This window comes from Urocampus carinirostris, chromosome 12 (genome assembly GCF_059441175.1).
Source record: "Urocampus carinirostris isolate Australia breed hairy pipefish chromosome 12, RoL_Ucar_1.0, whole genome shotgun sequence".
Lineage (NCBI taxonomy): Eukaryota > Metazoa > Chordata > Actinopteri > Syngnathiformes > Syngnathidae > Urocampus > Urocampus carinirostris.
The window spans coordinates 7,548,469-7,575,957 of record NC_142360.1 but is presented as its reverse complement, the minus strand read 5'-3'; the positions used below and the strand labels follow the sequence as shown (position 1 = coordinate 7,575,957).

At 40.7% G+C, this 27,489-nt stretch overlaps 2 protein-coding genes across 8 annotated transcripts in view; one reads left to right on the top strand and one right to left on the bottom strand.

Moving 5' to 3' along the window:
- LOC148354796 (uncharacterized) overlaps positions 1-27,489 on the top strand; it is an 85,706-nt gene that overhangs the window by 18,541 nt on the left and 39,676 nt on the right. Inside the window, exons 2-5 of one of the 5 annotated variants that reach the window (XM_088349857.1) lie at positions 1,862-2,668; positions 5,147-5,220; positions 20,949-21,022; positions 24,216-24,638. In XM_088349857.1, coding sequence (XP_088205983.1) covers positions 1,862-2,644 — 783 coding nt within the window. In that variant the 3' untranslated portion in view covers positions 2,645-2,668; positions 5,147-5,220; positions 20,949-21,022; positions 24,216-24,638. Of the gene's footprint in view, positions 1-1,861; positions 2,669-5,143; positions 5,221-20,948; positions 21,023-24,215; positions 24,639-27,489 lie in introns of those variants that run through there. The other 4 variants (XM_088349855.1, XM_088349854.1, XM_088349856.1 and 1 more) reach the window with 4 other exon arrangements.
- Positions 3,762-27,489, bottom strand: part of mydgf (myeloid-derived growth factor) — a 35,405-nt gene continuing 11,677 nt past the window's right edge. The window contains exons 5-7 of one of the 3 annotated variants that reach the window (XM_088349861.1): positions 23,266-23,341; positions 21,588-21,677; positions 3,762-3,920 (exon numbers count right to left, since the gene is read on the bottom strand). In XM_088349861.1, the coding sequence (XP_088205987.1) occupies positions 21,598-21,677; positions 23,266-23,341 (156 nt within the window). In that variant the 3' untranslated portion in view covers positions 3,762-3,920; positions 21,588-21,597. Of the gene's footprint in view, positions 3,921-9,479; positions 9,665-21,133; positions 21,678-23,265; positions 23,342-27,489 lie in introns of those variants that run through there. The other 2 variants (XM_088349860.1, XM_088349859.1) reach the window with 2 other exon arrangements.

Sequence of the window (27,489 nt, the reverse complement as noted above, 5' to 3'; positions counted from 1 at the left end):
GTTTTTTGGTTACATTTTTTGTTTCATGATGTTTCTGTTATGGGTATATTTTGAAATGATTAGCATATCTTGAATCCCAAGAGTTTGAGCTTTCCAATTATATATGGCATGACGCAGTTCAGTGACCGGTGAAATCGTACAGGCAAGTATTTGTTTATCAACAGTCCAGCAGCCCCTCGGCGAGCCGTCGTAACGTTAAGGGGTTAAAAATGAATTACAAGAGACAAGTGAAGCCAGAAAGCTTCACAATTACCATCCCTAGCGCTAAAGCTAACTGTGAGTTTGTGATTTTGTTCAAGAAAACTTTTATTGCAGTTAGAAGAACACACCAAAGTTGAGCTTTGATATCACGTTGTAATTTATGACACAGAGGGATCCATAATTATGTTGATTGATCGTTAAGAAGTGTGGAATTGATTGTTCCAACTCGATGATGAATCTAAACCATTTTATTATGGCTGCAGCTAGTGGTAAAAAGGGGGAGGGATAAGTAACTCTAAACGCTGCCCTAAGGAGACTCAAAGAACAGTTGAAACCAATTTTCTACTATTTAAGCAACTGTCTGTTGATCAGAACTTTTTTGTGGGCTTCATTTACATTACTCATTCCTCCCCCTTGTGTTATTGTTTGCATGCTATCTCGGTTAAACTATGGAAACCTATATATATTTGGGTGGTTTGAGTTAAAGCACTGCTTTTTTCATCTGTTTGATTATTTACAAAGAAAGGGGGTTCGAGGAATCATTCCCCCTCTTTCTGTAATTTTTTTGTGATGCTATCTTGATAGAAATATGGAAGACTATAAAGGTTGGGTAGTTTTAGTTAAAGAAGCCACTCTTCCGTGTGATTTTGAGACGGAGCAGGATTCAGTTACTTATTCCTCTCCCCTTCAGTCATGGTTTGCATGTTATTCTCGTTCAAATATGGGAAACTATAAATGTTTGGGTGGATTTACCTTGCAAATTTACATAGCTAGTGGACCATTTCACGATAGGCTTGTTTTTTTCAGTGGTTTTTAGTTCAGCCCAACAACAAAAATTCTCATGTATATGAATGTTCCAATTTTTAGTAGAACAGAGCAATCATAATTATTAGGAACTTAAGTGTATATGTAGAGGTTATGGTGGTGGTGGGGGATTGGGTGGTGCTGGGGGGTATTAAATATCAAATGTGGCAGTTCAATTACTTATTCCTCCCCATCCTGTCATAGTTTGCATGCTATCCCATTCAATCAGTTTCCCCTGATTGTTCCACACTGTCAAATATGTTTGACATTCTGCGTTTTTTGTCATGTAATGCCTGTCATTTACCCAGGTACAGTCGGTAAGAGTGAATTTCCCTAAGGGGACCAATAAATTAAATCTAAATCTAAATCTGTAAACCTCTACAGTTAAAAGCAGACACTGTTTTTTATTGTGTGAATTTTGGATGGTTTGATTATTTATTCCTCCCCCTTTGGTCTTTGTTTGCATGCTATCCTCATTAAAATTTGGGAAACTAGTTGTGTTAGTGAGTATGACAAATATCAGATCACATTTTAGTATGATTTTAAGCATAAGCAATGTGAGAAATTCCAAACGGTTCACATACTCTTTCATAGGACCATAGCCAATCAAATAGCATCAGATGTGATGCCAAGTAGTGTACCTGTAGAAAAACTAATCAGCAGGCCTTTAATTCTCCAGCAGAAGAAACCAAATAACAATAAATCTGATACACAAAACAAAGATTTACCTAAAGTAAACCAGAAATTGTCTTCGGTAAATGTTTAACTAATAACTGTTCCAAGCCCGTCTGCTCAATTTCTACTCCGAAAAATCTCCCAGTAACAAGCAAATGACACTTTCACCGTATGTGTCCAGGTGGTGCATCAGATCGACTATCTGACTTCCTGCATGGACCTGGATGAAGAAGATCAGCACCAGGCCACAGGAGGCGATAGCTGCTCCTCTTCCGGCTCCAACGAGGTGATCGATCCCCACCCGAGACCCTCTGTCTCAATAGACAACAGAGTAGCCACGTTCACATTAAGGAGAGACCATCTCAGCGGGAAGCGGTCACCCCCATGCCAACTAAGCACAGAATTGACCAGAACTCTTTGCTTTGGAAGTTCTCCTCGACCTGGAGAGCTCCTCACCTTGCTCAACAATCCAGATTCCCCTCCAAGGAATCTCCCCGTCCGTCCGCCCACCCCCGGACTCTCCCCACTGACAATAAACCTTCCCAAATCTCCCCCATCCTCCCCAGGAGGTTCTTCCTCTGTCATGATTAGCCCCATCTCCCCGTTGTCCCCTAAGTGTCACCCCGTCGCCTTGCGGAGCCCCTCTGTCGTCATCGAGCCGCCAAAAGGCGACCGTCCGTCCACCGTGCGCTTCTGTCCCTCTGTAATGTCTCGACACCCGTCCGCTAGCTGCCCGCCGCAAGACTTTAAAACGCCCACACCAGATGACGAAGAGATGCGGGCATCCTCAGCGGGGCCACCTCTCGCGGGGGCCGGAAAACCGCCTCTGGGGCAAGGCCGCAGGGCTCGAAAACCTCCGCCTTACCCTAACCACAGACTCTCGGACCATGTCAAGACAACGCCAGACCCCCGAAAAGCGCCTCCGTACCCTGAGAAGAGAAGATTGCTCTCGACTACAGTGTGAGACTGTGGCCCCTCCCTACAGAAAGTAAGCATCATGGTACAGTAGACCCCTAGGATACAGCGTTAATAGGTTCTGAGGTAAAAATTGGCATAAAGCGTGGGATAGAAATGCTAACTGGCTAAGGTTTCCGGACCCTTGGTACCCAGCTTGAAAACATTAAAATAACAAAGTAGTATTCAGTAAGTATGATGTACAAGTAATATAAGTGTTTAGGATTAAATAGCATTAAAAATACATACTCATGTAAAGATTTACATTTAGTGTGAAGTGACTCAAGCTTTAAATGTTTACTTGTCAAATTAGAGGCGTAATAGTAAAACAATGTGAAAAATACTTGAATTGGCCAATTTAGTTAGTATTATAATTTTAAGATGGAATTATTGCATATCTATTTATCTATATTTTTTTTTATTTCGTCAAATAGTTTAAAACCATTCCAAATTTTTAAAAAAATCAAATTATTTTAAGTATATTAAGCATTTTATTTTACTAGAAAAATCAATACCGATTTTAGGAAAATAAATGAAAAAAATACATATTTTACCGTTTTTGTTTTTTAACTAGAAAAACATGTATTTATATTGCAAAATCAAAATACTACTTAGTTAAACCATCTGATGATGATTGTGCATTTCATACAATAGTAATGCTAAAATGTCCTTACAGGGTTCTTACAAGGTACTTTCAGGGTTCTTACATCTTTTTCATGGCCAAATTCAAGCACTTTTTAAGGACTTTCAAAGCCAAATTTCCAATTTCTTCAGTACCATTAAAATAAAATAATCCAGTGTGAATCATGTATTTTGCAAAGCCACTCATATACCTGCGATATACATATACGATTTTTAATCTTGTGTGTGTATTTAGTAAGACATATGATATTTAGATTTTGAAAAAATCGTGAATATTTTTGTTTTTGAGACGAATTTCTCCTCACATGTCAGGACCGGAACGGAAACAGGACCCACTCGCGTGACGTTTACCACAAGTTTTATTGAAAGAGAGAGGAAGGGGTGCACCCATGATCCAGTGTTCGCTGGGCGCGGGAGGCAAGCCACTCTCGTACTCGGATTGTGATGCGAACACAGAAGTGGATATTCTGTAGCGAGCGATGGCGGTGTTAGGGGCGGAAAACTGGTCGGTAGCCGGGACTGGGAGAACAAGACGTGGTCGAAAATGAGTCGTAAGCCAGAACGGGAGAGTAGACAAAGTTGGGAACAAAACGGGGTCGTGACCCGGGACGGGAGAGCGGACGTGGTCAGGATCCATACAGGTCCTAGCCGGAGACAAACAGGAGTAAAAACAGGACAGGCGAGAGTCAGGGTAAAAAAAAAAGCTAGCCTAGTATACATGGAGATTGGCAGACGGACTGACAACAGGAGATTGACAGGACAGGGCTCAAATGGTGACAGGGGGCCAATCAGAACCCGCGGCAGTTGGCGCCAAATGAGCGGGCACTGGTGCATCGGTAATCATGACACCATATAGGTGTTGGTTAGAAATGACAGTAATATGTAGCTTACATTTTCAGTTTACATCACTCATAATAAATATCCATGCATACATAATCATAGATAATCCTTGCACTAATACATATTTCATTTCTGTTTAGGATTAGCAAGCACTTGTCCTCTTGAGCGCGACCCGTAGGGGTCGATGATGCTTTATGGGATGATGCCATACAAACTTATGCCAGCTGCTGTGATCATGAGGGAGGGAACACAATGGCAAACCGATGCCACCACAGAGCAGTGTTGACGTCATTTACAAGCAGACTTGTTAAAAAAAATAGGCAACAATTTTAAGCATTTCACCCAAAATTCAAGCATTTTTTAATCTTGAAAACATTACATTGCACTTAAGGCAATATCAAGGATTTCAAGGACCCGTACAAACCCTGTGCATGGCCCATAATAAATGGCCATACTTAATCCTTTCACTAATACCCATTTCATAGGGCCCTGTTTAGGCGTAGCAAGCACTTGTCCTCTTGGGCGCGATTCATGGGGGCTGGTGACGCTGTATTCAGAAGGGAAGAAATGCAATGGCAAAGCGAAGCGACCACCGAGCAGTGTCTGCTTCATTTGAAAGCAGACTAGTTGAGAAACATGGCAACAATTTCAAGCATTTACAAGCATTTCACCCAAAATCAAGCACTATTCAACCCTTGAAAACACATTAATATTCAAGCATTTTCAAGGATTTCAAGCACCCATACAAACCATTTACAAAAAAAGAATACAACTACAAAAACTAATTAAAAAAATTATGAGTTTATTGTTTGAAAATTCTAATATTAAAAGATTAAATTTGATTTTTTTTTTTAACGATATCAATGCACATTTTTATTTTTCCAATATAGAAAATCTGCCTTGGCTCAAAAAAGGATTCCTTAGAACACAAACCATTCAATTAAATTGTGTTGAAAAGAAAATTGCAGCAATCAAGACGTGAGGAAACCAAGGTTTGAATTTTCCTTTTCTGAACAATTCTACCCAACAGGAGAAAAAATTCAAGGCCGGGCCACAAGAAGCTGAGACGGACCAGGTTTCCAAGGTGACGAGACGTAACTTGGGGTGAGTAAAAGAAGAAACGGCTTGTCTACAAATCTTTTGGGTACTTGAACTCAACACGAGGGGGCTGTCTTCACATCTGTTTGGGTCAATGTTCTGGTAACAAGAGCCGAGTGCGCAGATGCTCACTTTTGCACCCGTGGATTACCCTTTTTGCGCTTCATGTTCGCAAATTGTGCCGGCTAACGACCACTTTAGCTAGTTGCGTGACCGAGCCGCTTGAAAAAGTGAATGCATCGCGACTGGTTTTCAGATGTACAGTCGTACGAAAAAAAACAAAATTAGTTATTTATCAGGGCAGCATGGCGGCACAGTGGTTAGCGCGTGTGGGGCACAGTTCTGAGGTCATGAGATCAAACCTCCTGTGCGGAGTTTGCATGTTCTCCCCGTGCTTGCGTGGGTTTCCTCCGGGCACCCCGGTTTCCTCCCACATTCCAAAAACATGCATGTTAGGTTAATTGGCCGGTCCGAATTGTCCCTCGGTGTGAATGAGCGAGCGAATTGTCTATCCCTGTGTGCCCTGCGATTGGCTGTCAACCAGTTCGGGGTGTCCCCTGCCCACTGCCCGAAGACAGTTGGGATGGGCTCCAGCACCCCCGTGACCCTACTGAGGATAAGCGGTGCAAATAATGGATTGATGGATGGATGTATAGTTATTTATCAGTTACTTCTTTTAAAAAGTAATTGCATTATCCCCCAGGTCAGGGAAACCCGAAGACAGCGTGTTACTCTGAAAGTAACTCTCGAGTTAGAAATCACCATTTCTTGTGCCTTGCAAAATTAGTCAAGTCATGTTAATTTGTATAGCCCTTAATCCCAAGGAGTCTCAAAGGGCTGCACAGACCACAGACTATTGCAAACTAGACTGTTATTATCACACCATCCCCTGATCTAAAACCGACATGAGGGCAAGGAAAAACTCAAAAACCTCAACTTGAGGTAAACGAAGAAACCTTTAGAAGAGGCCGCACATGAGGTAATCCCCCCTCCAAGAACTTTTTGACATATTTACATATTTCAGGCTTCAGACTTATAGCTAAAAAAATTAACATACGTTTTAAGAAACAACATCTAAGACACAATTGTATTCAACATTTTAGATTGTGCGAACAAATAAAACATTACAAAGTAGACATTGCTAAAGTATTGACCCCCTTTGAGTTAATACTTTGTACAACCTCCTTTTGCTGCAACCACAAGTATTTTGGGGTATGCCTCTATACTTTTTGCATATCTCGAAACAGAAAGATTTGTCCATTCGTCCCACAGTCAAGTCAAATCATGTCTATTTGTGACACCCTTAATCACAAGGAGTCTTAAAGGGCTGCACAGACCACAGAATATTGAAAATTACACCATCCCCTGATCTAAAACCTAAATGAGGGCAAGGAAACACTCAAAAACATGTCAAGTCAAGTCATGTTTATTTGTGACGCCCTTAATCACAAAAAGTCTCAAAGGGCTGCACAGACCACAGATTATTGCAAACCACAGACTATTATGACACCATCCCCTGATCTATAACCTATATGAGGGCAAGGAAAAACTCAAAAACCTCAATTTGAGGTAAACAAAGAAACCTTGAGGAATTTTTGACATATTTCCATATTTCAGGCTTCAAACTTATAGCTAAAAAAATTAACATACATTTTAAGAAACAATATCTAAGACACAATTGTATTCAACATTTGGATTGTGCGAACAAATAAAACATTAAAAAGTAGACATTGCTAAAGTATTGTCCCCCTTTCAGTTAATACTTTGTACAACCTCCCTTTGCTGCAACCACAAGTTTTTTGGGGTATGCCTCTATAATTTTTGCATATCTCAAAACAGAAAAATTGGTCCGTTCATCCTTAAATCAAATCATGTCTTTTTGTGACGCCCTTACACAAGGAGTCTCAACGGGCTGCTCAGACCACAGATGATTGAAAACCGGTTCCTTGAGGTTTGATGGTGATCCTTTGTGCACAGTATATATAAGATCTTACAACTCTTCCATGAAAAGCATATTTATAAAGAGTATGACTATTAATTTTACTGCCTGAAATGTGGAAAAATGACAGAAGCTTCTTGGGGAGAATACTTTCGTTAGGTACTGTACCAGCTCAGTAGCCTAGATGGTAGTGTGCCCGCTTTGAGACTGGGAGGTCGCTGGTTCGCGCCTCGGCCGAGTCATACCTAATTGTTAAAATGGCGGCGCCCTCTGTTGGCTGCGGCTGCATCGGCTCGCTACAACGGGTCAGGTGTATCGACATTTCGTTCTGTGTACATTGTTACAAAGAATGACAATACAAAGGAAATTATAATTATTATTATTAAGTCAGGCATGTCCAAAGTCTGGCCTAGGGGCCAGTTATGGCCTGTGTTCACATTTTTACTGGCCTGCAGCCTTTGTCATAAAATTAACAAAATATGGCCTGCCAGTAATGTTGACCGCAGTATGAAATGAATTTGTACTAAAAAATATTTACATAGCTCCCGTGTTCTCAAGGGATGCTGCTGGAAATGTGAATTTCCCTTAGGGGATGAATAAAGTATCTATCTATCTATCTATCTATCTATCTATCTATCTATCTATCTATCTATCTATCTATCTATCTATCTATCTATCTATCTAATTTCACCAGATAATGGCAGTAGCCTTTTGACCACCTTGCCCTTGGCTTTCTGTAAAAATCTTAGCCCACCCCATTTCCAACATAGCGATTCTAAATAAAAAAAAAGGAAAGTTGACTGTGAGGGTCGCCGCTTCCAGGACAAGTGGAATTTGGGGTATTCTTTCACTGGAATCCTAAACAATTGCGTGTGAAAATGATACAGAGAAACCGCAATATAATATGATTACGAGGCACTGCCAGACGAACACTGTGAAAAGGTGAAACAATTGGAAGCTGTTTTAGCGGCACAGCAGTCCTTTTTTACGAGACCCTGCCAATGCTAGAAAAGTGAGCTATGAGGTCGCGACGCTGATTACCAAGCACTGCAACCCTTTCTCGGAGGGTGAATTTATTAAGACTCTTCAAAGAATACCAGGCTGAATAGTCAGCTATCACACATTTTCAACTTACCAAACCTGGCCCGCTTTCTGAAAAGTTTAGACACCCCTGCTGTAAGTCTTTGATTATAGTTCAGTCCGTGATGTGGTGACGCCCCCTACAAGTGCAAATTTCTTGGGCACACGACGCAGATGCAACAAATGCCGCGTACATGCTGCGGTTTTCTGTCCGAGGTTAGATTTTTACCGAGCGCCTATACGACCTTAAGGGTTGCAAAAACCCCACCAGGCATCGGGGAAGTAATGGGATCTAATTGCAGCTCAGACTACTTTGGCTCTGTAAAAGTCCACCTAGCGAGGGAGGGGTGATAAATCAAATCCGAGCCAGATAAAAGTAGAGCTGGATCAAACGGCTCGGACCTGACAGGGTCGGCATCCCCTCGACAGGAGCCAGCTGGCCGTTGGTGGAGTCCTTCAAAGACCCCTGGTGTTAGAGAAATCCTATTGCCTTTGCTGCCTATGCTTGGACTGACCCGGGCCACAATCCCCATCTGTTCCCTTCCGAATATCAGGACATGCAAAATACAGAGGGGTGGGGAGGTGTGTGAAGAGTGAGGTCCTGATTCATTCATTAGAGAAGAAGAAAATCTTTTATTCACCGGGTTCACTCATAGCTCTAAGCCTAAGGTGTTTATGTACCGTATTTTCCACACTTTAAGGCGCCCTAGATATGAGGCAGCCATCCCCAAAATAGTCCTTTGTCACATAATCTTTCATATATAAGTCACACTTGGCAATAGCACATGGGATTAGAAATACAGTAAGAGATAGCATATTTTGAGAGGGATGGGCGCCACCAGGCTGTACTTGCCCAAGGCACACCACAGGAAATGGTACCCCTACGACCCATGTGGTGAAGGGATCCAACCAACCAACCAATCATAACAAGCAAATGGCCCTGGCGTTGCCAGGCCGATAGAAGATTGGATTCGGCTGCTTGGAGTGATCAGTGCTCGGGAGCTGCAGAAACAAATTTGGGCGCTAAAGGACGTTAGAGACCTCACAAAAGCAGATGTTTATTGATTTCATTGGTATGAATTGGGATTGCCTTAACATGAAACCTAGCTAAGGACACTTGGGCAGACCTAAATTACAATTGTGTAAATCTTAACAAAAATCTGTTTAGCCATTTTGGAGCATATAACTCACAAACAAACACACACATGCACACACAAGTAACATAATATATAGGTTATTCATATGCAATAGAATAGAAGTGTGTTTTAAGCTTGGATTTAAACATTTCCACTGAGGTTGCAGATCGAATCTCAGGGGGAAGAGCATTCCACAGCACCGGTGCCCAGATGGAGAACGCTCTCGAACCTGCGGATCTCTTCTTGGCTCTTTTGATCACTAGTAGACCAGCGTTTTCAGAGCGAAGGCTCCGGCCTGAAACATAGGGGGAAATTAAATCTGAAAGATATGAGAGAGCAAGTCCATGCATGATTTTGTATAATACCAAGAGAACCTTAAAATCACATCTTAGGCTAACATGGAGCCAATGCAGGTTAGCTAAAATCAGGGTAATGTGATCAAACTTTCTTGTCTTAGTTAAAAGCCTCGCTGCAGCATTTTGTACCAGCTGAAGGCTCTTGATTTTGGACTTCGGAGACCGAAAAGTAATACATTACAGGATAGGAGACGGGATGTAACATACGCATGAATTATAATCTCCGCATCAGACTGGGACAGCATAAGGCAAATTTTTAACAATGTTGCGAAGATAGATAGATAGATAGATAGATAGATAGATAGATAGATAGATAGATAGATAGATAGATAGATAGATAGATAGATAGATAGATAGATAGATAGATAGATAGATAGATAGATAGATAGATAGATAGATAGATAGATAGATAGATAGATAGATAGATAGATAGATAGATAGATAGATACTTTATTCATCCCCTAAGGGAAATTCACATTTCCAGCAGCATCCCTGAGCTGAGAACAGTACAATAATAAAGCCAAAAGAATACAAAATACAAATACCCAGTGTGACGTGCAAATGCCCACTGTAGCGTGTTATATAGAGTAACTAAATAGTGCTACACAGAATACATATTGCAGTAAGATTCGGTAATATCCAATGTAGGTGGTGTGGTTTAATGTGGGCCTTTACTCTGCCGGGTGGAGTTAAAGAGCCTCATGGCATGAGGAAGAAAAGATCTCTTCAGTCTGTCCGTAGTACAAGACAGTGACAGCAGTCTGTCGCTGAAACTGCTCTTCTGTCTGGAGATAATGCTGTGTAGTGGATGCGATGGATTGTCCATGATTGACCTCAGCTTTTTCAGTGCTCGTCTCTCAGCTACTGTTGTTAGGCTGTCCAGCTCTTTGCCCACAACAGAGCTCGCTTTCCTAGCCAGTTTATTGAGACGAGAGGCATCCTTCTTCTTGACGCTGCCTGGAAGCTGTTATAATAACATTCTTCACATGTGTTTGAAAAGACAGATCGGGGTCAAATATGAAACCTACGTTTTTGACTGGGTCACTCTGGGTGATATTACATTTGTCAATGTTCAAAGCAGTTTTTGAGAACATGGACCAATAACTAACATTTCGGTCTTTTCAGAGTTAAGGCGCAAGAAGTTGAGTGACATCCATTGTTTTATCTCAGTGAGGCAGGCCTCCATATTTCCACAGTTTAGTGTGGAAGATACCGCCATCGGAACATATAGTTGAGTGTCATCTGCGTAGCAATGGAGACTGATATTATACTTGCGAATAATATAATAATAATCGTGTATAAACACTGCACATTTTATACACTTATGGTATATAAGGCAATGATTGATCAGTTAAAAACTGTCGCTGACCAAAATTGCAAAACATTGACTGCAACGGGAATAGAACCAGGGTCACTGCAGTAAGAGTGCTGAAACATTACCGTTAGACCATTAGTGATACAGATGACATTCAGAAGGACATTAGATCTTGTTATCATGCTATTTTAAAGAATATTATACAATGGAGAAAACCGAAAGTGCAAAAAAACAAACACGACGAGGGAAATAACTCTTTGATGTGTCTGATGATGAATCTGACTTAACCTTTTATCTCTCAGGACGAAATATCCGCTTTCTCTATTTTCCGACATTCGTTTCTGGCACCGTGAAAATAGTGTGATAATGAGATAAAATCAAATACTTTTCATATATAATTTTTATCCCCGGTGGGCCAGTGGTTTTAGTGTCGGCTCTTTTTACCCCCACGATCCGAGTTTGATTCCCACTGCATACTATGCTTTAAAATCATGGTCGAGGGTGTTTTACGATTCATCGATAGTTGCACAAATACTGAATACATTTCCAATCCCGACCACCGTATTTTGCCGTATATAAGGCGCGACGGGTTATAAGGAGCACTTTCATATTTCTGGCGAATTTGGGGTTTTTGGGTGAGCTTTATAGTCCGGAGATATTTATAATAAATAATTTATCTTGGGCAAATTGCCTCTAGTTTTCATTTTTTAACATAACTATTACTTAAGCCCAAAGCCTTTTTGGTCATGCTGAATAGGATATTTGGTTTTGCGATGGAAAAAAACAACCAGCTGGGCTTTCTGAAATAAATAAAATAGATAAAAGTATAAAAACATTTGGTGAAGTTATAGTATGCGAGAGTGATGTATTATGAATGGGTAGCATCTGCTGTGGGGCATCATTAAAACGAATGCGATTTTAAAAAAATATATAATTTATCGGAAAAAGTTGACTGCAGTTGCAGCAGCAGAGAAAAAAATTGATATAAAATTCATCATAAAACAGAATTGTCTTTATTGTCATTCATAAGATCATTTTGAAAAATAGACACTTGAGAATAAAGAGACTAAGCCAGGGGTGTCCGTAAATTGAGCTGGTTTAGTGGAGTAGCAGGTGAATGGAAAGGATCGTCTTACTCATAGAATAATTCCTTGCTTTAATCACGTCCTTATTTTTTCTAATAATGGTCTTAACCATCAATCAGTTATGGCTTTCCATCTTAGGAAGACTATCGATTCGTGTGCATTTTTTGTATTTCCTAAAGATCTCAAGATTTTTTTCGATGGTTATCATGTAATAGCTTTTCCCTTCTCACTGCAGGTCTTAAGACCCATAGTTTAACAAATTTGTGTTTTTGCACAAGATACTCAACTGAATGAGAAAGAGAGCATTGTGGGAAGTAATTCAGCCAATAATAATTTGTTTAATCCCATGTTACTTCAACTTCTTGGTGGAAGGTAAATTAGACCCCCTGGATATGGCTGGCCTCCCTAGTTAATGATAATTTAACGTTACATTGTTAAATGCTTTTTCACACCCTTTTATGACATTCATGCAATAGCATATGTTACTGCACTACTTTTCATAAGATTGTTTTTATCATTAAATCATCTATCCATCATCCATCCATTATCTTCCGCTTATCCGAGGTCGGGTCGCGGTTGCAGCGTCCTTAAAAGGGAAACACAGACGTCCCTATCCCCAGCCACCTTCTCCAGCTCATCCGACGGGATCCCGAGGCGTTCCCAAGCCGGCCGTCTCTCCAGCGTGTCCTGGGTCGCCCCCGGGGCCTCCTGCCGGTGGGACATGCCCGGAACACCTCCCGAGGGAGGCGTCCAGGGGGCATCCTTATCAGATGCCCGAGCCACCTCAACTGGCTCCTCTCAATGCGGAGGAGCAGTGGCTCCACACAGAGTCCCTCCCGGATGACTGAGCTTCTCACCTTATCTCTAAGGGAGAACCCAGACACCCTGCGGAGGAAACTCATTTCGGCCACTTGTATCCGGGATCGTGTTCTTTCGATCATGACCCAAAGTTCATGACCATAGGTGAGGGTAGGAACGTAGATCGACCGGTAGATCGAGAGCTTTGCCTTTCGGCTCAGCTCCCACTTCACCACGACCGACCGGTACAGGGTCCGAATGACGGCAGACGCTGCACCGACCGGTCTGTTGATCTCCCGTTCTATCCTACCCTCACTTGTGAACAAGACCCCAAGATACTTGAACTCCTCCACTTGGGGCAAGATCTCTTCCCCAACCCTGAGGGAGCATGCCACACTTTTCCGACTGAGTACCATGGTCTCAGACTTGGAGGTGCTGATCCTCATCCCGGCCGCTTTACACTCGAGAGCTGAAGATCACGGCCTGATGAAGCCAACAGCACCACGTCATCTGCAAAAAGCAGTGACGCAATGCTGAGGCCCCCAAACCGGACTCCATCCCCACCAAGGCTGCGCCTAGAAATTCTGTCCATAAAAGTTACGAACAGAATCGGTGACAAAGGGCAGCCCTGGCACAGTCCAACCCTCACCGGGAACAAATTCGACTTACTGCCGGCAATGCGGACCAGACTCTGGCACCGGGCATACAGGGACCGCACAGCCCGGATAAGACTGTGCGGTACCCCATACTCCCAAAGCACCCCCTACAGGGCCTCCAGAGGAACACGGTCGAATGCCTTCTGCAAGTCCACAAAACACATGTAGACCGGACAGGCAAACTCCCATCCACCCTCAAAGACCCTCCAGAGTGTGTAGAGCTGGTCCAGGACGAAAACCACACTGTTCCTCCTGAATCCGAGATTCGACCTCCTGGCGGACCCTCCTCTCCAGTACCCCTGGATAGACCTTACCAGGGAGGCTGAGAAGTGTGATTCCCCTGTAGTTGGAACACACTCTCCGGTCCCCCTTCTTAAAGAGGGGAACCACCACCCCAGTCTGCCAGACCAGAGGCACTGTCCCCGATGTCCATGCGATGTTGCAAAGGCGTGTCAACCATGAAACGCCCACAACATCCAGAGCCTTAATGAACTCTGGGCGGATCTCATCGAGCCCCAGGGCTCTGCCACAGAGGAGCTTTTTGACCACCTCAGTGACTCAATGTCCCCCGCCTCCCTCGGGACATGGTAAAAGTTCTGCCGGAGGTGCGAATTGAAACTTCTTCTGACAGGAGATTCTGCCAGCCGTTCCCAACAGACCCTCACAACACGCTTGGGTCTGCCGGGTCGGACCGGCATCTTCCCCCACCATCGAAGCCAACTCACCACCAGGTGGTGATAAGTTGACAGCTCCGCCCCTCTCTTCACCCGAGTGTCCAGAACATGCGGCCGCAGGTCCGACGAAACGAAGAACTATCATGTCAATAATTTTAAAGTCTTATTTTTCCTCTTTTAAAGAATTTATTGTGTGTTTATCTTTGAGTGCCATGTCTAATCTCGTTGCAAACAGTTTTCTTTACGTTGTTATCATTGACAATAAAGACAATTCAAAAATATTCATAAGACTCAAAATAAACTTTGTTACATGAGGTTTTGAACAGAGTGAAGAGAGAGAAAGGTTGTGGGAGGGAGTTCAGTCAATGCCATATCGTCATCTTCACGATATCCGAGCAGCTTATATGACATTGACCTATAACAGAAAAGCATCTTGGAGACAGTCGAGGCAGGTAACTCGGACACTCAATAAATGAAAAAAAAAAATTTTTTAAAAAGTGCGTGGAAATGACGCTGGTATAACTGCTCATGTGGCTTGGCATTATGACATATCACTGCCCCCTACTGGTCGCACCCAAGAGGACATCTCTATTTAGAAAACCGTCTCTTTCGGCTCCCAAATGTCTTCTAATGTCTGATAAAACATTATGCACCAAATTATTATGTTTTGCAAGGTATCCCTGAAAAACACATGAAATATGGATTAAAATTTTCACAGATCTTAAAAATGTAAAATACAAAACAATTTTAGCTTTTTACACGCTGAACAGTTTTAAAGTCACACAACAACACAAAATCCCTGAAAATGCAAAACAACAAAACAAAAAATGAAAATATTAACTCTTCAGTGCTATTAAAAATAACGATTTACAATTCTATTTTCACCAATTTAGACACAGATCGTCTGAAAAACACGCAAAAACTAAAAACTGAAATAAGAACTATCAAAACGCGAAAGATTAGGAGTCTCTAAGATTAACGATTGAATGCACTCTGCGTCAGAGCCATCAATATCATTAAAATTAGTCCATATTTGACTATTTTTTTAATACATAGAGTATTTTCTTAATTTTTTTTGTCTCCGTATTGAACTTAATTATTACCAAACATCTATAGGACCCTTTCGGTGTTTGTAAAGAAGTGTGACGTAGCCAAGCTGCGTGTGCATTGTTGAAACAGAATAGCAGAATTCATCTCAGTTTATAGCAGCCTCGCAAAAATATCGTAGATCATAGATAGGAACAGTGAGAATTAGCACAAAGTATATACGCTAGCAGCAACATGGCAACTTTTAGTCATTAATGTGAACAAAAAAAAGACCCTTGTTTTGATCTGCACTGGATTCCTTCCTACGAAAGTACGGGAAAAAATGTCCTTGAAAGTGTTTGGATTTGGCCATGAAAAAGCTGTACAAACCCTAAATTCGGCAAGTCTGATCCGTCTAACTCAGCCGTTTGGTGAGAACCGCGAACATCTTTTTGTATTTTCGCGTTAACCATCTGCCACTTAAAACCTTTTGACTCCAAACTCCAAAGTCAAGTCATCAAAAGTGAAACATGAAAGTATTTACAACATCTCATGACAGCCGCCGAGATATTTTTCGAGGCGAGCGTCGGACCAGCTGGCAAACAAAGTCGTGCTTGCCCAGCAGCAACATCATGAGTAGACTTTTATAGCACGCCATCGCAATCTGCCAGGTTGGTGTCTATCTAGAAAAAAAAAAAAGAAAAAAGTGCTTTATATTCTGATGGCTGAGCACTAAGGGGGGGAATGTCGACGTAAAGGCTGCCTGGAGTGTCATAAAAAGGACACGAGTGAAGTATATAAAGATGGAGAGCGCGAGAAACGTTTTGGATGCTTTATTATTGGGACGATGCCTGCTGGGTGAAGGGATGCAGGTCAACGTGACATATATTTAATATTCAACCAGCTTTGGGGTCAGCAATTAAGACCAGTTTTCTCGAAGGCTTAACACGCAATGAATTAATCCCTCCCGACTCGTATATAATGTATATGCGTAAAACCAATCCGTCTTCTATATGTTCCGGTACGTACTGCAGGATTTAGTCCATCCCCACAAAGACCCTTCCTCCCTTCACTGCAACGATGAAAGTCCTTTGATCTCACGCAAAACAAAAAGCCCGTATCCCGGGACGACGCGTGCTAATGGCGCAAATGCATTCGGAAACATTTATTTTAATGGAGTCGCGCTCACCGAGCGACTCTCCGGCGCAGTTGCATCGCAGCAGAGATTAAATTAAGAACGTTAGGGCGCAAAATGAGTTTATCTCGGGCATGACATGAGGCATAAAAAGATTTGACGGCGCCTAACCGGGAGCCACTATTTACATATAAAAATGTCATTGCGATATTCAATGGATGTCTTGCAGTGTTTCCCAAGATTTACTAGGACTAGGCATATATTTTCAGGCTGCATGACAACCGTTTTCCCCCCTACCTATAAGTTATAAATCCTGTTTCTGGAAACCAATACCGATGACTTTTAGGGAGTTTTAAATGCATGCTATATCTCGAAAATGATAAAAACTAATTGCAGTGTTTGTACACCTTTTTCATGGCCAAATTCAAGCACTTTAAAGGCCAATTTTCAAATACCTCCGTATGAAGAAATCCAACGCCCATCAAACGACATTTGTTTTTTTAGCGTTGATGACTAAAATAAAGTCACTAGCTTGCAGCTAGCACATACATTGTGCTATTTCGAACTGTTTCTATCGATGATCTACGATCTTTTTGTGTCAATGGGCTGCTAAAAACTGACAATACATCACATTTCTTTATCGTTTACAAACACGGAAAAGGCTCGATAGGTGTTGGGTAATAATGGATTTCAATACGGAAAGGTTGGCGCGTCCGCGGCAGAGTTCTGAGGTCATGGGATCTAATCCGACGACCATCCTTCCTGTGTGGAGTTTGCATGTTCTTCCCGAGCTTGAGTGGGTTTCCTCCAGACACTCCGGTTTCCTCCCACATTCCCCAAAACATGCATGTCAGGTTAATTGCTCGGTCCAAATTATCCCTAGGTGTGAATGAGCGAGTGAGTGGATAGATGGATTTTAATACAGAAGACAAAAAAGAGAGTACCGTATGTATGAAATGAGCCAAAGTTGGGCTCATTTTAATGCTATTGATTGCTTTTAAGTAGATTTATTTAATCTTTCATTCTTAGAGGCTCTGATAATTTTTTTTTGTATTACAGATAAAAAGAAAAAGCAAAGGAACGAAGAAAAACGTTTTGGCTGGGGGGGTCCCTTTGATCAGTACATTACCAATAATATCGTAATATTAGATACAATACAAATTAATATATATTTTAAAAATATTTTTCTACTAAATTATAATACCAATACATTATTTAAACTTCGAACCTTTTTATACTGAGCAGCTTGAAAGTCTCATCTCATCTCATTAGCTGCACCGCTTATTCTCAGTAGGGTCGCGGGGGTGCTGGAGCCCATCCCAGCAATCATCGGGCAGTGGACACCCTGAACTGGTTGCCAGCCAATCGCAGGGCACACGGGGACAGACAACTCACTCGCTCATTCACACCTAGGGACAATTTGGACCGGCCAATTCACCTGAAATGCATGTTTTTGGGAATGTGGGAGGAAACCGGAGTGCCCGGAGGAAACCCGCGCAAGCACGGGGAGAACATACAAACTCCGCACAGGAAGTCTGGAGCTGGATTTGAACCCACGCAGAAGGTTCCCATGACATGAACTGTGCCGCACATGCGCTAACCACTGCGCCGCCGTGTTGCCCAGCTTGAAAGTCAAGCAACTGAAATCCGCGTGTGACGCAACAAAATGTCAATTTCAATCGTAGACTATTTATTGCACCAACAACTAAACTATACAATTCAAGAATAAACTAAACAAAAAAAAGTCATCGTAAAACACATTCTTAAAAAACACTGAAAACACAAATGTATGTTTGGGTTTGTAAAAAGGGTATGTTCTTTGGTTTCAGTGTATAATATAGGACTTAATTTCATAATTGTAAAAGAAAAAATTGGGTTTCTACTTCACAGATTATGCCTATGAAGGGTTCTTTTATAAATGTCACCCCCGTGAAAAATTAAGGCTTACTATTTATGCTTTTGGGACAGAATACCGTAGTGTAGGGTTTTTAACAGTTTCAATATGCTTCAAGGGCGTTAACAAAATAGCTTCATTATGAACACGAAGAAAAGCTGTTCAGAAGTATGTAAACAAAACATGGTTATAAAAGCTTGTTGTTTTGGGGGTGGGTTAAAATGTGACACCGGGTGTGGGTGCAGGGCTCTCGGCAGGTTTTGTGTTGAGCGTGGACTGACCTCCCATTAAGAAACAATACTGATGTCCAGCTTGACCTGTAAATACAGTAGAGCAACAAATACAGCAACCAAGATGCCAACTTAGTTTCGCACCCAAAAAAAACAGCCATGGGGAATACTCTTGATCAAGCTGATGTCATATGAGCTGCAAAAAGTGATTGAAGGGGGACAGGTGCTCACCTGGACTGGTCAGGCCCTTGTGGTCTACTCTTGGTGCACGTCCGATCCCACTTTGAAACTTTAATTTTTTTCCCCAAAAATACGTGTTTGTTTTACACACTATATTGTTAGAGAGTGAGGAGAATGACGTGAAAAGATTATTTTTTCATAAACTGTAAAATACTGTACAGTGGAACCTCGGTTCTCGACCATAATCTGTTCCAGAACCCTGTTCGAAAATCGATTTGGTCGACCACCGAAAATCGTTTTTGCCATTAAATGTAATGTAAAATCATTTTAATCTGTTCCAACACCCTGAACGTAAACATGAAGCTAACCCAGGCTAATCGTACGTTTGCGTTAGCGTAATCTTCCGTACGAAAGATTACGCTAACATGAACGTGTACAACTAAAAAAATCAGGTCGTTTACACGTCATTTAGCACCCGGGTCTCCACAAAAAGTGGTGAGCGGTTAAAGGATAAAGAAAAGAATTATGAATAGGATTTCTTACCTTTGTGGTGCTCAGCAGAAGCCATGCTGTATGTATAGCAAGATCGGAAACTCGCACACCTTCTTCATATTTTGCTATTATTTCTTTCTTAAATGCAATAGTTGTACGCACTACCCTTCCTTTTTCACCTGTAGCAACTTTGCTGCTTGCACCGACCTTCTTCGGAGGCATAATTAGGGGCTAAAACACTCCGTTCACCGATATCTAAAGCAAAAGCAAAAAGAAGTGCGCGCACACGTCATAACAGTTCTTCACGAGGGGTGGGGGCAATCTACACCCGTACGCCGCTCAGCATCGCACCCTAGCGTACCGGCGTTTAAACTCCGATTTTTTGAACGAAAAGCGAAGCAAGAATTTCTCGAAATTTTTGGTAGAGAACCGATTTGTTCGAACTGAGAGGCGTTCGAAAACCGAGGTTCCACTGTATATATATCGTGATTCAATAATGTTGTCAAATGATTGTTATAATGACCATTATGACCCCATCCCCTGATCTAAAACCTACATGAGGGCAAGGAAAAACTCAAAAGCCTCAACAAGAGGAAAAAGAAGAAAGCTTGAGAAGGGACCGAACATGCAAACTCCACACAGGAGGTTCGATTTCACGACCTCAGAACTGTGCCGCACACGCGCTTACCACTGCGCCGCCGTGCTGCTGGCTTAAACCAATCTTCCCTATTTTCTTTCCAGGGCATTTGTGATGTAATATTTTTTGCAACATGACTGGAATAAACACGGAAAAACGAAATACAACAAATATAGTTAGTTCGATTGTGGGATCGACTTTCTAGTTACCCATATAACCCAAAAGAGGCTGCCACAAGTGTAGCACAGAAAAAGGTCTCAAATTCTCAATATGTCTTGAAGGGTAAAAACCCTGCATATTTTTTTAAGTATCAATTTGCAGTACATTCATTTTGGAAGATTATTATAAATCTGAAAAAAATAGAAGCAAGCACACAGATTGGTTGATCTAAAACACCGTTAAGAAGTATACTCACAGTCAATAAACATTTCAACAATAGGAAATACCAAAGGTGGCCAAACTTGCTATTTGGTTCACGGAGGAAAGATAGGTCTTAATGAATGGATACAACATTTCACAAATGCATTTTGTATTTCCTTGTGCTGTCTCTTTCCATCCATCACTTATCTTCACCGCTTATCCTCATCTTCGGGCAGTGGGCAACTGGTTGCCAGCCGGTCGCAGGGCACAGAGGGACAGACAATTTTGCTCGCTCATTCACACCTATTTTGGACCGGCCAATTAGCGTAACATGCATGTTTTTGGAATGTGGGAGGAAACTGGAGTGCCCGGAAGAAACCCACGCAAGCACGGGGAGAACATGCAAACTCCACACAGGAAGTTCGATCTCATTACCTCTCTTTGTGATGTTAAAATTGGTTAAATGATGTGATACAATTGTGAGAGATATATACGTATAAATAAGGAAAGTGGCAAATACTATTTCACGACACTAGATACAATTCGAGAGAAAAAAAATTGTCTGTGAGCAAAAAACGGATGGAGAAGTCTGTAGCAGGGCGTAATGACCCCACAGTAGCTTAAAAAGCTCCCAAAAGAATAACTTGTAACAACACCCAAATATAATTTCAGGTAACATCTCCAGTATATTGAATCAGGACCAACAAAACATTTTCTGAAAAAAAAATCTTTTTTTTCCAGTCATCAGTGGGATCACCTTGAAAGAAAACGCAGGCTGCCACCAGAGCAAGAGATGACATCGCAAAGAAAACAAGGTATCAACATCACAAGCAGGAGTTGTGAAAATCTTACCCCTGAGACGGAAAAATAACCAATTGGAATCTGATGGCACCTTGCAAACGAAATCACAGGAAAAACATCCAATGTCTGGGTTTGGATTTTTTATTCATCACAAAGGGGGAGAGGAATTATGGAAATGATTCCCCTCGAGAGGATGGAAGCAACAGATTTTGGTACACGGTGGCAGATTGCTTCAGAGGAGCACCAAAACAAATAAGTTCACATTTTTTGATGGATCAGACATCGTAAAAATACCACACCCGAAATAATGTGTGAAAAACGCTGCAAGTAATATTGAAGAAAATATTTTGGAAAATTTAATGTGATGACAAGTGAGGAGGATTACAGTGCTACTGGGGGCGCCCCGATGATTACAAGTGCACGTTTATGCTTCCGAACGGACGCACTTTCGATGAAAAAGCCGAAAAACGAGCGACGCGGAAATAACCCTCCCGTCGTATACACCAAACATGTTAATGAGATTTATCCTCGGGAGGTACAAAACTGCTCGCAGATTTCTAGAGTCGACGTCAAGCTCACCGGGCGGTGCTCACAATTCCACGTGTCTCGTCCGGCCGATCGCCATCAGTTTTGACAGTTGGGCGTTGAACTTGCCTTCCTTGTGGGTCACTTCAGGAGGGGGATCAAAAAAAGGAATTACTTATTGAACGTTCCTCTTGCCGATGGAAGACCAAATCTGCCAAGTCACGTCATGTTTATTTGTCTAGCCCTTAATCACAAGAAGTCTCAAAGGGCTGACCAGGGGTCTCCAACCCTTTTCAAGCTGTGAGCTACTTTTTGTTTCTAAATAGTGCAAAAAGCACTCAGCTTGCAATGCATTTCAAAAGTAGCAACTACGCTAAATAGCTAAAAAAAAGCTTGAAAGATAGCTAGAAAGGTAAACCGGTGAAAAACTAAAAGGGAGCTAGATAGCTTGCTAAATAAGTAAATAGCCAGATAGAAAGAAGGCCAAAATTTAGTTTGACAACTAGCAAAAAAGTAACATGTTAGCCAGATAATGTACTAAATAGCTAAAAGGGTAGCTTGATAGTTAGCCAAAAAGATAAATAGATAAAAAGACTAAAAGGGAGCTAGATAGTCTGCTTAAAGATTAAAAAGTCATCTAAATTGCCAGATAGAAAGCTAAAAAAAAGCTAGCTAGTTAGAAAGGAGGCCAATATTTAGCTTGATAACTAGCAAAAAAAGGTTAGCTGTTAGCTAGATAGCATGCAAGAAATGTAAAAATCTAGCTGGATAGCTATCTAACTAGCAAAAAAGGTAGAAGATAGCGATCTATAGACCTAAAAGGTAGCCAGATAGATAGATAAATTAAAAAATTGAACATTTTTTGCTCGTTTACTTTATAAAACCCATAAATTGGGATTTAGTTTGTTATATTTTCTGTTAAAAAAAAACAATAAAAAGAAATAAATGTGTTTAATACACAAATAGATTCTCATTCTACTCAATTAATTGCTTAAATTAATTATCTATACTTGAATAAATTATTTCTTTGTCCGTGAAGTCCATGAACTGGAATTGATTTTAATTTCTAAAACAACAACTTATCATGTTTTACCAGATTAATTATTAAAAAAATAGTGTTAAATAGAGTCTGTCAACCAATAGAAAAATCATTTTACTAGAAAATCACAATGACCCAGCACTGGGTGGGTATTTTCAGAACAAGTCCGCAGGAAAGTATATATGAAAATAAAAAAATACACAAAAAATGAATACAAATGATAAATAAAATGACAATTTTGAAATTAAAAACGATTCAAAAACAAAAATACATGTAATTTTATGATAAGAAAACAAAATACAAAATATAAAAATAAATACAAAGATCAAAATGCCAAATTTGTTTTATTACTATTAAATGGTGATTAAAAACAAAATATAAATGTAAATTATATACAAAAGAAAAAAAAGGAACTTATATTTTCTATTCCTTTAACGAATTTATCAATTTTTGGTCCTCCCTACTCATAACCTTCAAACGTTTCCCATCAGAATCCCTGTAAACTGTGAGCGCCCTTTTAACTTTTTACAATCCGTCCACAAGCAAGTCCTTTTACAATGACTGCATTACACATTTTTGATTCTTTTACTGTACTGTGGGAAGCGGCCACCGCTGATTAAAGTGACTTCTAACGAAAGAGATGATGTGGGGGTGACCTCCGCTGACAAGCGCAAGGAGTTGATTAAAGCTCACCTGCAGACTCCTGCACCGTGTATTCCTCGGAATTTAGATCCTTATCGTTCTGTCCTCCTGCAACTGCCACCTGTGACTACAAAAAAAACACACACACACGCAGTCATGAATATGATGGAGAGGGAGAACCACAACAAGGTCAAGGGGAACCCGTTTGTACTGAAGGAGGTTATTTCTTTGCAGTGATGAGAATTGCCTCTCTTTCGGCTCGGCTTTAACGCTTCGAACTGTGTTTGTTGCTTTCATCCAAGTATTACCAATCATTATCTAACAGTTTGCAGGAAATGACCTATAAGAGGAGGGGCAAAAAAACGAAAATAAATAAAAAAGGGAAAAATAGAAAAAATGGATGAAAAAGGATCAGAAGAAGAAAGAAAACAGGGGAAGAAAATGTCAACGCTTGGAAGGAATAAGAAATAAGGGAAAAAGGAAAAAAAGGGAAAAAAAAGGGAAAAAAAAGGGAAAAAAAAAGATAAAAATGAAAAAAAGCAAGAGAAAAAGGAAAAAAAGTGTTATGCTAGGAAAAGGGGAAAAGCAAGACAGAAGAAGCAAAAATGTAGGGGGGAGAGAAAGAGGGGGATAAAAGAAGAAAATAAAAGGAAAAAATAGAGGGAAAAAGCAAGAAAAAACAAGTGAAAAGATAGGAAATAGAGAAAAAAAGAAAGCAAGTAAAAAGAAATCAAAAGTTAGTAAGAAAAGGAGGAAAAGGAGAAAAAAATAAAGAAAAAAAGATGGACAAAAGAAGAAAATAATAAAAGGAAAAATAAATTAAAAAACAAGTAAAAAGCTAGGGGAAAAAGACAAAGAAAAAGAAAAAAAAAGCAAGAAAAGTCAAACGTTAGTGAATAAACAAAAGGAAACGGGGGGAGAATGAGAAAGATGTAAAAAAAAGAAAAAAAAAAAGCTTTTTTCCCCCCTAATTTAAACTCACAATTTCTTTGTGTGTGAAGCAGGTGGAGGCAAGCAAGAGAAGTGACGGAGCCGTGGCCAAGACAATCAGCCCCAATACAACCTTCCCTCCATGAACTCCCCTCCAAAATAAAGTTTCCATCTTTTTTCCTAACCGTTTCTGAATTTTTTTTAGATTTGGAAAATAACGGCTAAAATCAAGAGTATGTTAAAAGTTGGTTTCCATGGAGACCAGAAGTCTTAAAATAAAATAAAGTGAAAATAATAAACAACATTCCATTGGAATCGGCAATACATTCTTAATCCTCCAAGATTTTCACATTAAAAAACAAAAAAAAATAACCACAAGCGATTCCATGTAAACGGAGGATACTATATTATACTAGCAGATGGAAGAAAGAATATATCCCGTTTCTTTAAAAAAATATGACGATCTTCATTTTATCACATTTCTTTTTTTTTTTAATGAAAATTACCGTATTTTCCGCACTATATGGCGCACCATGTTATAAGGCGCACCTTCAATGAATGATATATTTTAAAACTTATGCCATACATAAGACGCACCCCATTATAAGGCGCTATAAGTGCATGCTGGTTTAAGATCAGGTAATTGTGCAATTTTGTAATTGTAATCCTGTGCAGTCCTTCGAGACATTTTTGGGATTAAGGGCTATTTACGGTAAATAAATGTGACGACTTGACTACAGTAGAGAATGTAGTTACGTTATGCAACCTCTAGATGTTGCCACGCTCAAGGGAATGTCAACAAAACATTCAAAAAGGTCAAACTTTATTAACAAACAAGCTTTCCACAACTCCATTCACTCCCAAAATAAATAAACAGCCGTTTTATTATTTTCTCTGAGGTAAAGCATTTTCGTGACACATCTTTAACATCTTTGAACAACATCGACATATCATTTTATTTTTTGTCCATTTAGTCAACACGCAAAGAAAAAAACGTCTGATACTGTTATTTTAAATGAAACGTTAGTGCAATCGCAATAAAGTGACACTCGTAATGTGCAAAAACAACGAGTGCAAAGCAATAACATAATAACTGTAAAATGTAAAACGTAAACACACAAAAGAAAAACAAAGATCACTCTATAAGCTCCTCATCGACGAATCCCTCGAATTCTTCTTCTGCTGTGTTCGAATTGACCATATCTCAGTGAATGGGCCATCCAACACGTCCGGTGTTTTTGTGCCAGCGCTGTTGCCTTCATACGTATAGTTATCGTACTGACACTTCTGCTTGCCGCTCTTTGTTGAACAACCCACTGTTCAAGTGTCTCCTCTAACTCTGGCCATCTTGCTTTATTGCCACGGAAACTTTGTTGAGTTTTCCTTACTTGGCGGAGCTTATCTTCATCCTTTCTCCACTTCCGTACCATCGATTCATTTAAGTTTAACTCTCTCGCTGCCGCTCTATTGCCGTGTTGTGCTGCGTGACTGATCGCTTTGAGTTTAAACTCGGCGTTGTACGCGTGTCTCTTAACAGGAGCCATTTTCTTATACAAATGCACGTATGAAAGAGAATCTCGCTCTCTCTCTCTCTCTCGCTCTCTCTCTCTCTCAAACGTGACATTCTGAATAATTCTGCGTTTGTTTAAGGTAAATTGTGCTTTACATCTTCACCAGTCATAACCCTGGATTCAGACAAATACTGTATTTGTTGAATATGAATTAAGCAGTTTAATGGGGTAGCCATTTTGCCACTTAGTAAACAAATACAACACGAGCCCCGGCAACTACCAATCGTTTAATATTTCCCAGTATGCACAGCGCGAAAAATGGAGTCGGCGGCTGTTTCTCGTAGTTGCGAGACCTTGCGAATTTAATATTGAGCCATATATAAGGCGCACTGTGTTATAAGGCGCATGGTCAGCTTTTGAAAAAAAATAAGACTTTTAGGTGCGCCTTATAGTGCAGAAAATACGGTAAATGATCTGCGCTTTTCAAGTCAAGATTTCCCAAAGCGCTTTACAGTGTGCTTCACATTTCCCAATAGCGGCCGTGCAGCCATGTAAGGCGCTAACCTGCATATTGGGGGTATTAGGGGTTCAGTGTCTTACCCAAGGACACTTCGACATGTAACACGGAGGAGCCGGGATTCGAACTGCGATCTCTTGATCCCAAGACGAGCGCTCTACCTCCTGAGCCACTGCCGCCCTAATTGCGCGTTTATTTTTTGGGGAAATGTATCTACCATCTGGACAGGGTTCGATTAAAAAGATGAATTAATGGCTGCTTCCACAATACTAGCATTGGTCCTTTCAGTCTGTAACACTAGCTGCTCAATAATTTAGCATTAACAACTAAACTTATGCAAGCGGCTGAATTGAAGCTAGCCACCAAACAATGGTTCTTGCATACACAACAATATTAGCATTAGCGGCTGTGTCCACAACTTAATAGATCCTTGACACGATTTTAGGAACATTAGCATGACTTAACATTAGGCATTAGCGCAAAGGCTTTAGCAGACGAAACCACAATGCTAGAATTATCAGTTGTGACACAAGTATTAACAGATAAAGTATTTAGCATTAACTGCTAAAGTAAAGCTGGCGGCTAAAGTGAAGCAAGGCACCAGAACAAGGCTATTCGCTGACGTGGCTAGTGGCTAAGCTAGCGAAAATTCAAGCGAAATTCAGGCCAGGGACTGCAGTTACTGTACGCCTATGCATCAATGCATAGACATTAGTGCAGGGGTAGGGAACCTATGGCTCGGGAGCCATATATGGCTCTTTTCAGGAGTACATATGGCTCCGAAATAAAATGTAACTATTGCACATCTCTCTGTGGCGTTCCAAAGTCAAGTGATTTCATCCCGATTTTGGTCCATATAAAGCCGAAGCAACTTAATGCAGAAGTTCGATAGGAAACCATTTAAACTGATAAATAAAAACGCTGGCAAACGACTTTGATTGGGTGAGCAGTACAGGTGGGAGGATCCCTGCACACATCGCAAGGCACTTCCTTCTCTCTCTCTCTCTCTCTCTCTCTCTCTCTCTCGCTCAGTGCAGTCTACACCGAAAGTGAATATGACGATATGCTTATCGTTTGCCGTAATTTGTGACATTTTTACAAAAGAACTTTGCATGCACATTGTTTTGAAACCGTTATTAAGGACAAATTTCATGGAAAAAAATGGCCTCAACACTCTTAACTGAAGGTGGAAGACAACTTGTAAATGGCATATTTACATTGATTTGGGACACAGGATTTGACATTATTATCATTTCGTACATTTGATTAAATCATCAAATGAAGCACAGTGAAATAAAATGTGCTGAAGAATCAGCT